Source organism: Cygnus olor, chromosome 13, assembly GCF_009769625.2.
Source record: "Cygnus olor isolate bCygOlo1 chromosome 13, bCygOlo1.pri.v2, whole genome shotgun sequence".
Lineage (NCBI taxonomy): Eukaryota > Metazoa > Chordata > Aves > Anseriformes > Anatidae > Cygnus > Cygnus olor.
In genome coordinates, this window is record NC_049181.1 from 20,588,013 (window position 1) to 20,602,453 (window position 14,441).

The following is a 14,441-nucleotide window of genomic DNA, read 5'->3' on the forward strand; positions in this document are numbered from 1 at the left end:
AACTACCTGAAAGGAAGCTGTGGGGAGCTGGGGGTCAGCCTCTTCTTGCAGATAACTAGCGATAGGACTAGAGGGAATGGCCTCAGGTTGCACTAGGGAAGATTTAGGTTGCAAATTAGGAGACATTTCTTCTCAGAAAGAGTAGTCAGGCATTGGAATGGGTTGCCCAGGGAGATAGTAGAGTTACCATCCCTTGGGGTGTTTAAGGAAAAGTTGGACATGGTGCTTTACAGACATGATTTAGTGGGTAGCATTTGTGGTAGGGGGATAGTTGGACCAGATGATCTTAGAGGTCTTTCCCAACCTGAATGATTCTATGATTCTATGTGAAACAAGAAAAATATAGTGCTTCATCTGATGATAATTTCTGAGAAAAGACTTCATTTTATGTGGATTTATAAGAAGACTTTACATAATACACTACCTATGCTCAGCTAGTATTCTTAATTATTTTTATTTAAAAAATGAAAAAAAAAAAGTGATTTGGAACTGAGAATTGCAATGCTTTGAAAATTATTAATAATTTTGAGATACATATTAATATATTTACAAAAGAAAAACAAAATCTCAGGACCTGACTTTGCAATTCTTTACATAAAAGGAAAATTTCACTCATGTCTTCTAGTCCTCAAGTCTCAGCAGATAAAATCACTCACCAGCATAAATGTTCACAAAATTGATTCTAAGTGGATTATAAATATATTACAAAGTATTTACCACTGAAGAGAATTCCAGTATAGCAGCACCTACAGATAATACGTTTCATTTACTGTAAATGTTGCACCATTCATCACAACTTAATTACCCCACTTATGGCAAATGAAATGTATAGAAAACATAGCAAATATAGTGATGCTGACATGGTACATTTTTTTTTTGATAATTGGCTGTACTTTAATCCCAGGCCTAATTATTCCGTAATTATTTAAGCATTTAATAAGCTACTTAAGTAACAGCCCAAACTTTACAATAATGAGATGCTCTTTTAATGAGTCACCATTGAATGGCTGATCTACAATACTCTTTTTTTTTTTTAATTCTTTTTGGTGACATTCACATTGCGAAACTTTAGAAACCATGAAACCACATAAAACTCTCATCCTTCAAAAGCTGTATCATACTTTAATGATATTTTAATTGTGTATATCCTAAGATTCAGATATCCAAAGATATTTCTAGGTCTAAAGTTGCAGACATGCCTGTGGGACAAATGTACCAAAACCATATAGTTATGAGACCCATCGATGCCCATGGGAGCCAGCTAAATGATCTGCTTTTGCAAAATCTTTTTATAGTCCCAACTGCATCTTTAATATCTTTTAAAATTGGCTTTAATGTCACTAACTGTTGTGATCACTAACTAAACTGTAAACGTTATATAATACTACTCATTTATTAGGGCTACATGGCATTGTACTACTCTTACAGACCTAGTCCATAGGCCATTTGCTACAAAAATCCACAGACTTTGAACCACTAAAAATTGGCACTGCACTGAAGTCTCTGCATGAAGTAAACATACATATATATTTATATATAGATTGTTAAAAAATAAGTTCGTAGCTCTGGCCAAGAGAGAGGGAAGATGGTATTTTTAGAGAAATTCTCTTCTATTCATCACTATCTGTCAAGGGATCTAAGGTAGAGGTCAACGGATCTAAGCATTTGCAGAAGCAGCAGTCATTATTTTGCATGACTATGCAACACTGAACATTTGTCTCTTCTCTACAACTGAATAATTTGTATGCTTTAAAGCCATATTCAGTTATGCAAGCCCGTATTTCAGTTTCCAATGATTTGTCTCTGTTAGGTTGTTCCATCGTCAAATTACAAAATTCAAGTAAAAGAGAAGTTGGAGTTTTGAAATCTATAGTTGTGACACTGCTGCTGTGATATTTGCATTAGTATTGGAAGACAAAAACTTGTTAATATGAAACACTGTTATAATGAAAATAATCATAAGGCCGCTATACTGACCTGAAATGGCTTTTCTTATAACCCATAACCAATGGTCTTGATAGTGAAGTGATTATCTTCTAACAAGAAATATATCAGCAAGTATGAGTATCACTTTCCATAGATTTTATAGCTATTACTTAAACACTTCTCATAGATTTTATAGCTATTACTTATTACTAGTATAAGCTCAGATTTTCAAATTGTTTCTGTCACATATATTTCTACATTGTGTGTAATAACTACATTTATCTTCAATCCATTCTGTGATGAATATCCTTTACAAAAGTCGTTTGGTTTCCTTGAATAAACTTGGGATGTAATCTTTTTGCTCCTGCAATGACTAGATGTCTTTAGTCTTCTGTTATTTTCTCAATAGTCTCCTTTCACACTCATCATGAAGGTAAAATTCAACTTGTTCACATTCAGGCCTTGCACAGTTTTGGGAAGACATAATGTGCTGCCTGACCAAATTAAGTATTTCTTAACTTATATATCCTTGTTAGCAACTGAAAGAAATTAAGAAAAGCTAGGGGAGACTTGCAGGGATGTAAAACATGTTGTAAGATGGGCATGTGTATTAGGGATCATGATCACAAGAGAACATCTATGAAGTTGTTTGCTGTACATTTAATAAATATCATAATTTATTAAAATATTTTATCCCCAATCTTGTCAAGGGGTAATGAAAAATATTTTAATTTTCAAAATAGTGTCTAAATAGGAATTGAAAAGCTAATTTGATCATTTATCGGTAAAAATGCTGTGTCAACAGATGAAGAGTACCTGAATTTTATTTTGAAAGATAAAACCTCTACATCTTGCAACATGGTTTACAAAGGATGTGGAGATGGTTCATCATTTTGGACAAGGGTCCCTGCATTTTGAGTAACTAGGGTTATAATTTTTTGCAGTTCCAAATAATTAGGAGAACTGAATGCGTGCACACGCACATGTACTCTTTTGTTCAGTGCTTTCCAAATATGCAGAACTCAAATGACAAGTAAAATACCCTGAAAGACTCGTTGAGGGTGACTTAAGCTTCAGGTGCATTGCATTCTGAAAACTGTATCATCATCTTTGTTTCTGTTACATTCTTTCCTTTAAATTTTAGTTTTGTGTGTCGGCCCTCATTGGTCGGCCATTCTAACTTTGTCCTTTTTGCTCGTGTGACAGCGGCTCACAGATCTGTACAAAGCTATGTGGTACTCACACAGCGCCTCGCTTTGGGTCACTGTCAATTAGACGAGTAAATTGCTTACGTGGAAGGCCACATCTGAAAAACGTTGATGTATTTTTTGGAATAAAAGAAACGAGCAGATTGTTTGCTTGTGCTTGTTAACTCACACCCTTAAATTGAGTCTCTTCTCTGTGACTCCAGCTGAAGAGTTACCCCCAGTGCTGTGATGATTTTCGGGAACAGCAATGCAAAACAACGGTTTTGGGGAGCAGTGGCACAAAGCAGTCCTTTATCCCCTTTCCAGAACATGCTTTATTTTCTGAAGAAAATTAAATGTATTACTGCCATCAGTGAATCTGGAATCTGAATTGAAAGCCTAGGATATGAAATGTAATACAATTGTTTAACTGGTCTTAATTTTTATTATTTTTCTGAGGGAGTGACACACAGCCCACAAATCACGTTTCGCGTGCATTTAACACTTTAAACAAGCCATCTCCGCACGACCCCTCAGCTCCGTCTCTAGAAGACCAAAGCCTGCGTTAATTTCCACAGAATTAGCGAGGGGCCCACCCCTATCCCTACTGAGCCCCCGTTAGGCCTGGGGGCTGCCAGGCAGCACCCACAGCCTCGGGCAGGAAGGGGCAGCCTAATGGGCCTGCAAACTGCCGGCGGCGCGCTTGGGGGCGGGGCCACACCCGTAGCGGGCGGGGCCACCCGTTTAGGGCGCGGCCTCGCAACCGCGCATGCGTCATGGCCGCGAACGCGCCGTCTCCTCGGGCACGGCTCGCGCGGCTCCCGTCGTGCCCCGCGGTCCGCCGCGTCCCCTCTGACCCGGGGGCGCCGCACCCCCATCCGGGCTCTCGGCGCCACACGGGGAAGATGGCGGGCGCGATCCCCGCCGAGTGGATAAAGAACTGGGAGAAAGGGGGCAAGAACGAGTTGTGAGTGCGGGGCCGCGGGCCCGGGGGGGGGCAGGGGGGAGGAAAGAAGGGGGGCCCGGGCTGAGCGCGGCTGCGGGGGGCGCTGCGGTCTTCCTGGGGCTGGAGGGCTCAACCGCCGCCCCGCCGCCCCCCTGGGCCCGGCTCCGCCGCTCGCTGCCGGGCCTCGCCGAAGCTCGCCCCCACCGGCCGGGCCTGGCCCGCCCGTTGCCCGAGCGCCCTCTTCCTGCCCTGGGCCGGGTTAGCGGGTGCCGGCCCTCCCCTTCACCCGGGAGCGTTGTCACCGCCACGGCCTTTCGGGCCTGGGCCTCGGTCCCCGTTCCGTTTTTCTGCCCGTTGGCAGGTGGCCGGCGCTGCGTTCTGTGGCTCGCTCTAGGTGGGGTCGGTTGGCCGGCCCCAGTTATCCTGCGGGGTAATGCCTGGGTGCCAGAGGGTCTGGCTGCGGCTTCCCAAAGCGATCCGGGTGTGCTAGGGGCTTCCTTTTCAGGGCTTTCCCTCTGTTTGTCTTGAGCAATCGCTGCTCGGCAGGTTCGCAAGCCGTGCTGCCTGATGTGTTCCAGGAGCACTGCTGGTCAGGGGGTTGTTCACCACTTAGTCAATTTCTTGTTACTATGTTACCTTGGACAAGAGTGCCCTATTTACCAACCGCATAGCCTTAAATGCTCATTTTTTTAATTCTTCTATTTGCTTTTGCTCTTTGTAACTAAAAAACCCTAAAGTTTCAAACATAGGCATTTGGAGGGTCACTATATGAGATACACTTCTTGATATTCACTCCTTATGTTATTTTCTTTTGTTCATCTATTTTAGAAGGTTGTGCAGCTAGGGTAATAATCTTCCCTATGCGTGAAGAAAGAGGTAGTGGTGTAGGGAATAAACAACATAGAGGCTCTCTGCACAAAACTCTATTTTCCCTAGACCCTCCATTTTGTAGTGAAGGGATGCCCCTCTGTAGCCATTGTTGTGTTTGAATTGTGCTAGAACAGTTATTGTGTTGTCATGTTATTTTAACATGTTTTGATGTGAATGATGCAAGGTGAACAGAAGTCTGTTCAATACCTGGATTTCTGACAATAATAACTTACATGTTCAGGAGCCCCCAAATGATGCTGAAGTTCATATTGATACCCTTTCAGTCTCTCTCTTAAAACTCTTAGGTTTTACGGCAATAACTGAACGGTATTTAGGCAACAAGTAGAGCCTTTTTTATTGAACTTGAGTGAATTTCTGTATGAACAACAAAGAATGAAATGAATAAACGGATACGTCTCTTAAAAATGCCCAGGTGGCTATAATAAAACAGACTCTGATTTTGTATGGTGTTATTTTGTGAAATTCACTTGATAGTCTCCTTCTATAATGGTTATTAAATCATTTTTTGCTCTATGTATTTCAAATATGATGATGATTTTTGTAACTTCGCTGTTATGGACATGGAGATTGTATGAAGATTGCACGAGGACAGAAACTTTACAGTTGATCCGGTAATGACGGTTGCACCGTTTGAATTGAATTCTCAGAACTTAAACAGTGGAAGGAACTTTTGGCCATGCTAACACCTTTCATTTCCCCTCCAGCGGTACTCTGTACACATGACCAGGGAGAAAACAATAACCTGCTGTTGGCCAATAAAATAGGCTAGATTTCTGTATTTGTGGCATTTATTCCAAATACTGCTTAAATGCAGTTCCAGACATGATTTTATCAGTAGTTTGCAAAAGAAGCCATCCATTTTAAAGGAAATATGATTGCTTGAATAAGGGCTGTCAATTTTTACAGTGTTAGCTTTATAAATGTGGAATATGCATGAAAGTATTTTCTGGAAGCAAAATAACGTATCTGTAGCCAATATTCTAGACAACTTTTTACTAAACTAAATTTTTCTGAGAGCGCTTCTTAGTGTTTAACTTAGTCTTTCTTTTTCCAAAGCTTTTAATCTCCCATTTTACTGGAGGAAAATAAAACAGTGCGCTTTCTAAAATGAACCATTTAATAAGGCAGCATTCTGGAGCCGAAGTAGTAGTGACCGTTCACTTTGTAGAAATTGTTCTGATTCTTTTTTCAAAGCTGTACATGCTTTCAATTTAATTAACTCAGCTACCAGTGTGTAATAATATCTAATACAGATACATGAATGCAGATCATGTGCTAGGTTCAAGCATTCTTTGTTACCAAAATGAAAAATTGGTCAGGATGTGGTCACCTTGTATCTTTTTTTCAGACCCTTCTCTGTCTAAATACACTTTATTAAATTATGTGGATTTGTTTTGCTGTTGCAAAAGAGAGATTGAGTTGGCATCTGTGTGACTGCTTTATTATTCTCATCAGTCTAGACTCCTTCTAGACCTATTTGTGTACCCATCTACTGTCGTTTTGTATTTAAATTACATCATTTTCTCCAGTGGCTTCCATGACAAGGTGCTCATCTATGACTGTAGGCCATTGATAACGCACATGCAATCATGCAGTGGCAAGCACTTACTGTTACAGGGATATAGTTACTTGTTTTTTTGTGATGGTCAAGTGCATCGAGGACCCTTCAAAGGAGAAGTCCAGCCAAGTACACCACTGAGCTCGCAGTTCCTGCAGTATGTTAAGTTGCAAGATAAACTGAAGAAGCTCAACAGTCTGTGAACGTGAAATTTGGAGACGTCTTTGAGGCATGCCCAGCGTGTTACTTTACTTCCATGAGGAATGTTGTAGCATGAGGAGCAATGTAAGGGCTGAGAGTCAGGAATACAGACCTTGGTTGTAGTTGTGCCATTCTGACTGCAAAATGCAATTGATTGTGCACAACAAAAGAACTACCCACATCAGTTAAGTTATGCATATACTTCCATATTTGCAGGCACATGCGCTTTATGATAATTACTGCTGTAGACCATGTGTGAGAGTGTAACTGAGTATATAGGATGCTGCATGTGAGTTGGGAGCCTTAGGTTGGGTTTCTGGCTCTGCTATGCCAACTTGTTCTATAGGTGATCGACACAGCTTCACGGTTCCTGTTTAAACAAATCTACCCAATCTTAATCCAAAACAAATTTGCTTTCGAGACTGATTTTTTCGGAAGTGATTCTGTTTAGTTGTTTTTTTTAATGTTTACTTTCTAGGTTATCCTGTTATCTATTGCACTTCAAATTTGTTACATAATTTTATATTCAAAAGAAATTTAGGTTGTGGTAGAAAGGAGAAGTTCTGTGTCCTAAACATGCAGAAATGAGCTCCAAGGTTAGAATAATAAAAGTTTCAAGGGAGCTTTTAACGTTTGGGATATTGAACTGAAAACGAACTAATGAGTTTCCATTTTCTGGGCGTTGTTTAGGTGGGAAAATATTGTAGTGGCTTTTTTTCTTTTTTTTGCCTTAGTTAATCATACTAATATTGGTGGGTTTTATTCTACTGAAAAGACAAATGTTCTGATTTTAACTTAGGCACTTAGCTAAGACTAGATGTCATGGTTTGATGGTGCTGGATGGGAGGGCTTCTGCCTGGTCTTCATTCCTCACTACATCATTCACTCTGGTGTTTATCTGACCTCTTGGTGAGCTGATTCAGCTTGCAAAGTGGCAGATGACTTGTTTCTTCACTAGTTTTCCACCGGGTTTGTCAGTTGAGTTAACTGATTTAACTGAAATGAGAGCTAGAACTGTGTGGCCAAGGACAGAAAGGAAGGGATGAAGGAGCAGCAAACGTGCTCTTTTTATCTCCCCAGTGAGCTATGAAAGAGCTGCACTGCCTGCCAGCACCTTCAGGGAAGGTCATCCACCTTTATAGAGGTTGTCTACCTGTATGGGAGAATATAAGCACAGATACTAATTTATATCCAGATATGAATACCAGCGCATTATTTTCTACCACCAAAGTTCCCATGTAGACCTAAGGAAACTTATTATCCCCATCTCCCAGATTTTTAAGTTATTTTTTCAAATGTAATTAAAAATGGAAAGCAGATTGCTTTACAGGCTGATCTTTAGTATGACCTGTTATATTGATCAAACAGGTCCTGTATTACTATGAAGTTTTTATACTAGTATTTTGGTATCGCTGGAGATGGGATTGGAAGAGGGTTACAATTTGTCTTTTGTATTAACATGTACTTCAGTGAACTCTTCAGTCCAAGCAGTCAGGGCTGTTGCTACTGTAACCTATGTGATGGTATCATAAGTCATAGGGGTCATGACGTGCGTCTCGGTAGATAATTTTGTAGAATCAGTGGTTTTACTTTCCTGTTAATTGCATACAGAGGTTAGAAATAAGAGCAGGATAACCTTTTCATTGAGGAGTAGTAATTAAGATGAAAAAAATCTGACTTAAATTAATAGAGTCGCCAAGTACAGCTGGGAAAATCCATCCGCACTTGAAAAATGAGAAGTGCATTTACCATTCATGAAGAATAAAATAAATTTACAGTCCTCTATTTTGCTGTGTCTGTTCAGGTTATTTCAAAACATATTGCGTTTTGTTCAATAGCATTAAGAACATCTTAGCCATACCCTCACTTTTGCTGAGCTTGCATGTTTCTGCTGATTACATTATACCTATATGTAAAACTGCCTATTTTCCAGTTGTTTTTTAAAGGTGCATTTAACTCGTAGTTGCTAAATATTGTCCTTTGATTCTTGGAACAGCTGTTTACTCCTGCTAGAGAGGTAATAATCTGTACAGGATGCAAATAGAATGAGTGCTGGATTGCTACAGAATCCTTTACAATTTATTTTTCCATGATAAGCCTCTATAATAATTGTACATACCTGCTTTATTAGATAATGTTGCTTAAAAAATCGCTCACACAGGAAACTGTAGACTTAGCATCTTATATAGGAACACTGTAGCTCTGATACTGTCTTCCGTTTCTGCATGTGAAAGACTTATGATGAAAAATGTGAAGCTTGATTGGAAATTTGCAAATGTGAAGGAAGTTGTTAGGATTTCCCTTAATGTCTGTAGTGCAGTAGGTGAACCGCTACCTCTTTTGAGTGCTGTTGATTTTAAATGTGAAATTGTTTTTGAAGCCTCATCCTGTAGTGAAAATGTAATGGAAGAGAGAAAATCCTCAGCAGCTTGGGTTGCACGTCTGTTTCTAAGCCTTCAGTGTAGTGAAGCCTGCTGCTATTTAAGCATTTATTTTATAATGCAAAGGACTATTATTTTATTGCAGTCTGTGTGGTACTTAGTGTAATTTTTACATATGGCTGATATTTTTGAGGGAGACCTCGATGGTAGCCAAGAAAACATCACAACAGGTCTTTGCAGCCTATGGTGGCTTCTCTTCGTGATGAGAATTTGCACTTAGAGGTAAAATTCTGTCTCACCCTTGCTAAGACTGCATTTGGAAGACATGCACGTGGTTTAACATTAAAAATTTTGCAGGCCAGAGATTGGAAGTGACAGCAAGTCATAGAAATAGATGAACATTTCCTCACTGTCTAACAGTAGGTTAGTGCTAGCATTTCTATGGCTCCTTAGATGTACTAATATCACCTAGTTTTCTGACTCTTCTATGTGTAAGCACATGTAATGTTAGGAAGCATGTTTTTTGAAGTATAAAGGCCTTATTCTATGTTTGATATATTAGAAGTCTCATATTTCTTTGCTGTGTAACTCCTCTGAATAAATGTTAATGAAAACTAAAATGTAGTCAGGTATTTAAACTGCCAGAGTTAAAATTATTTTAGCCAGAACAACAAGAGTCCTGAAACATATGCTGGTTATTCAATGCTAATATCCTAATATCTATATTTTTCATGTTCTCTCTTACTGCAGTTTGCAACTGTGTCGCACTCTCAGTGAAAACAAAAGCCATGATAATGTCGGTTTCAGAGGTAAGTTGTGTGTTTGTTTTTTCCTTCAAATTAAATGAAAAGAAAGCCTGGAAACAGTTGATTATGATACCCATGTATCTGCTTCGAGTGTTCATATACATTAACAATTAATGCATGCTAAAGGAGAATCCTACAGGTAGCAAGGCAATGCAGACATCACACCTAGGTTTGTCTTCAGATGTCATGATGAGAGATTACTTGGACAGTAGTAACTAGTGTTAAGGTCGGCTAGTATTTGGTTTAAGCTGTAGAAAGTACAATTCCATTTTACAAACTCAATATACCACTAAATTTTGTTCTAAAAGCAAGTTATGTAAGTACTGATACCTGCAAGTGCGATTGTGGACTGCAGAAAGTAATTTTTACATTACCCATGTTATAGATGCTATCCCTTTTGTTAATGAAAAGCACTGTTGTCTTTAAGTTTTAAATTCTCACTTCAGGAAGTCTTTGAAGTTTAAAGAAAAACTACATGTTGACTTGCTCTGCAGAATCGATTGGGAGAAAAGCTTCCATATTGCTAAGACAGCAAATGTTGCTGGGCTGTTTAGGTGGTGATTTGAGTTCTTGCTAAAATAGTCATAGGTGGTAGTAATAGAGGAGAAGATAATTTATATTAAAATGTTTTGGTTTACAAGTAACATTAAGAAAGAACAATTTGTTTAGCAAAGCAAATGGGCTATTCTCAAAGCTTTCTAAGAATGGTCACCAGATGTTCATTATTCTAGACCAAGGTTGGCAATTCTTACGTTTTTTCTTGTTCTTGCTGTCAGAATCTAAGAGATCCAGTGGGAATGACTAGATACACACAGTATCTATTTTGAAGAAATTAATAAGACAGTAGAAAGGGTTGAAATCCTTCTGGTGATGGGCAGAAAAAAACAACCAAACACAAAATCAACTGAAAATATTTGTAGTCTGGGGTGAGATACAGAGTTGCTGACTGCTGAGAACTTGAGTCCACATGACCAGGATCCTGTTGAGAAGAGTACACTGACACTTGCAATTCTGCCTTTTAATTCCAGAAAGACATCTGTTGAAGTCCAGTATACCCCAGGCCTGTGAGGCCGGGTCAGGGTTGGCAGTATACCTGCATAACAAATTCTCCCCACTATGGGAAGCCACTTGCAGAGACACGACTAAGGCCATGATTATGGCTGCTTTGGGTTCATTGTAAATCTTTAAATTTGGTACTTCCCTAAGCTGTGCTGTTGAATTGGCCTTCAAAGTGATAAGGGTGTTTTACATAGAACTGATATAGGAACCAATCCTGCTATATTCAGGTCTTGTGCAACTAGTGTTCTTTGCCAAAAGCATTGTTATAAGTAAAAGTAACATGTCTCTTTTTATCACCATCTGTATTTAGTGAAATAACAATAGTCTGCAGGCCCCAAGTTATTAATTAGTTGGTTTAAATGATTATGATCATTGAAAATGCTATTTATTGAGGAAAATGTGGTACAATTGCAAATTGAGAGCATGGAATTTTAATTTTTTCATATATTAAAATGTAGATCAACATTGCTGTTTATTAAAGAACAATCCTTTATAAGTTTACCATAGCTGTTTTTGCAAACACCGTATTTAACTTTGCAAGATTTTTCTCAAATGCACCTGTGTTTAGTATTTCAGTGTAATACAAGCTTTTGTGAAACATTTTTCTTTGGTTGTGAGGGAATTCCATAAATAGTAGCAGTAATAAATCCTGGTTAGACATTTTTCCCCAGTTAAATCTTAGTTTCTGCTAGAGAAATGGCTTTTGAAAGTACATCTGTTATAAGATGGTTAAGAAAAAGTTCTGAACTGAAATATATAATATTCACGTGAATTGTAAGTTGTCTGTTAAACCAACTGCAAAGACTCAAGTCGTTATGCTCAGGACTGTAGTTTTTCATCCCATTTTACTGTTTTTTTGTAAACTCTCAGGAAAGTAGATCATCTCTTCCTGCCTGCTTATGCGAAGTCTTAAACATTGATGCTCAGATTTAATCTGTCAGTGTCAGTAAAATCCCTCCCTTCATGAAGCGAAGCATGTCCTCTTTACCTGTCAAGTGTCTGAAGACTACAGCATTCTTGTACACATGGTTTCGGAAGTTAGACCAGGGATTACCTAATGCGTTCTTTAATCATCTGTTTTCTTTCAACAGATATCCAACAGGTTTTGTATGAGCTTGCATGTCATGTTGTCAGAGGAAACCTGAAGCATGATCAAGCCTCTAATGTTCTTGGTGATGTTATAGTAAGTTTATATTTGTTTTAATTGTAGACTTACCAAATATTTAGTCTGTTAAAAAGTTAGAATGCAAATCAAGCAGGATGATATTTGAGAAACATGTATTTCACATCTAAAAAGTTGTCCTTGTCAAGTCCTTTTTCTTCATCTCTGGGTGCTTGAAGTGTATGTAGGCTGTCAGGGTTTCTGTTTATTCCCTACTTTTTGTGGTGAGGAGTAGTTCTGTTCATTTTAGCATAAACAAATGAATTTAAGGGCATATGAAAATTGAAGTTTTTCATAAATGACAAAAATAGATTTAACTTGCTTATGCAGCATGGCAGTGATGCCACCTACTGGTTTTTGTAATTTATATGTTTCTTGTTTACCATTTTGCTATTGAGATGTCCAAGTCCCGTGACCACCATTAAAATAATGCTCCTATTTGATGCTACTGTTTTTTATTATTGATGCATCTCTATATGTTGCATATAATATACATACGGATATTTATATACTGTAAGTATACTTTTTAATGTAACTTTAAAAGTTACTTTCATACATCTAGAATGCTAATCCTTTCATCTTCTGCATTTGTCATATTTATTGTAGAAGGATACTGGAAATTACAGGAAGGAAAAACAGCTTTTCTAGAGAAGCTTTAGTGTTGTGACATGTAAATTTTTTTTCTTTTAATTAAAAGCTGATTCTGATTTATCTGCATCTCGCCGTGAAATTTTTGAGGATTTTTGCTTAATATAGAGGCTTTGACAAGGGCAAGTATACCTAAGAACTTGTTCTCCCAGTTAGTTATTCCTGAATGAGTGCAGGCCTGTGACAGGGGTTAACTAACTACCCATTTATAATTTAAGAAAAAATAAAACCTGTTACTGGTTTGATGCCAGATTTAATGCTATAAATCAATTACCCTTCCGTATTAAGCAGAAAGGTACTCAACAGTAGGATGCCTCCTCTAGAGCCACTGTTTTCTTTTATGTAACAGAATAATTTATTTTTTTAAGTGTAGTTGCTGGAATTTCTGTATTTACTATGTATGTTATTTTTCCTTGTTAGGAATTTCGGGAAGACATGCCTTCTATCTTAGCTGATGTATTCTGTATATTAGGTGAGTTGTGTTCCCTTCCTTTTCAGTGTTGTGATAGATTTGGAGAAATACATGCTTTGTACATTTAATTGCTCACTTCTTCAGGAAAACTCGTTAGATCTGTAAAGCATTACTTCCCTTTACAAAATGTTTGGTTCTTTCTCAGTGTATCTGTATCAAAGTTCTTAATGTCTTTTCTGCTTTGTTCTGTTACAGTTCTTATATGTTTACCTATTAAAGGCAGTGGAAGTTGTTCTGTCAAGAAAAGTTAAAGTAGATAGGTTGGAAGAACATTGGATGCTAGCTAATGGAATCAGTGACTTAATGTAGTTATCGTTCTTATAAGTATTTTAAATAAATCGGTGCATAATCTTCTGTTCTCAGAATGCATTCTGTAAATATTTCTATCTGCACTGTCATCGTTAGTGAAATGGAGCTTGTACTAGTTGTGCAGAAACCTAAAGGCAACTGGAATTGCTTGCCAAGTTATCTGCAAACTGAGCAGGCTTTAAAGATGCATGCCTCTTGTTCTGGTAATAACTTTCAGATTTTTGTGTTGTATAATGCTGATCCAAAGCTGTTTCTGGCACGTTTTTAGAATTTTAATCCCGAATACTTTTTTTCAGATCATACTTTTAATTTCTTGTTCTATGTCTTTTTGTTCTTTTCAACACATTTCAGTGAATTTTGCTGTCAGTCTCTTCGTCACAGGCACTTGGTTTGAAGGTGTCTAGGGTCCTCTGTGCTGAGACTATATGTCTGTTCACAGCCAATTAAATTTGTATGTGCAGCCTCAGTTCTGTAATATTGAACTGATACATTTTGACTATTTCATTCATAATGTTTCACTCTGTATTTGTATCTTTTTTTTCTTTGTAATAGTTTTTATAGTGCAGTGTTGTACTGATATCCTTTGCTTTTCAGCTGGGTTAGAAAATTTACTCAGGTTGTTCCTTAAACAGTTTGAATAACTGAAACTAGTGTGTGTCTGCTTCCCCCCCCCCATATTATGTAGACAGCTGCCCTGCATTTACTAGATTTACTAGCAGCAGAGAAACCATGACTGGGAGCTAGGTTTACTCTGGGGACAAATAAAATTTGATATAATTTCTTGCTTATTTTTCCATGAGTTTCCTCTAACACTTTTTCCCCTCTAAGCTGTGTCTGCTGCTACCAGGATTCTTTTTTCTCCCTTTAATGTAGCCTTCTTTCAGTTACTGTGTCT

General features: G+C 38.2%; 1 protein-coding gene across 2 annotated transcripts in view; it reads left to right on the plus strand.

Moving 5' to 3' along the window:
- The first annotated feature begins 3,614 nt into the window (after positions 1 to 3,614).
- The window catches only part of THOC2 (THO complex 2), a 54,855-nt gene continuing 44,028 nt past the window's right edge, over positions 3,615 to 14,441 (plus strand). The window contains exons 1-4 of one of the 2 annotated variants that reach the window (XM_040572876.1): positions 3,615 to 4,080; positions 9,841 to 9,899; positions 12,047 to 12,138; positions 13,186 to 13,237. In XM_040572876.1, the coding sequence (XP_040428810.1) occupies positions 3,890 to 4,080; positions 9,841 to 9,899; positions 12,047 to 12,138; positions 13,186 to 13,237 (394 nt within the window). In that variant the 5' untranslated portion in view covers positions 3,615 to 3,889. The remainder of the gene's footprint in view (positions 4,081 to 9,840; positions 9,900 to 12,046; positions 12,139 to 13,185; positions 13,238 to 14,441) is intronic. The other variant, XR_005824172.1, reaches the window with a different exon arrangement.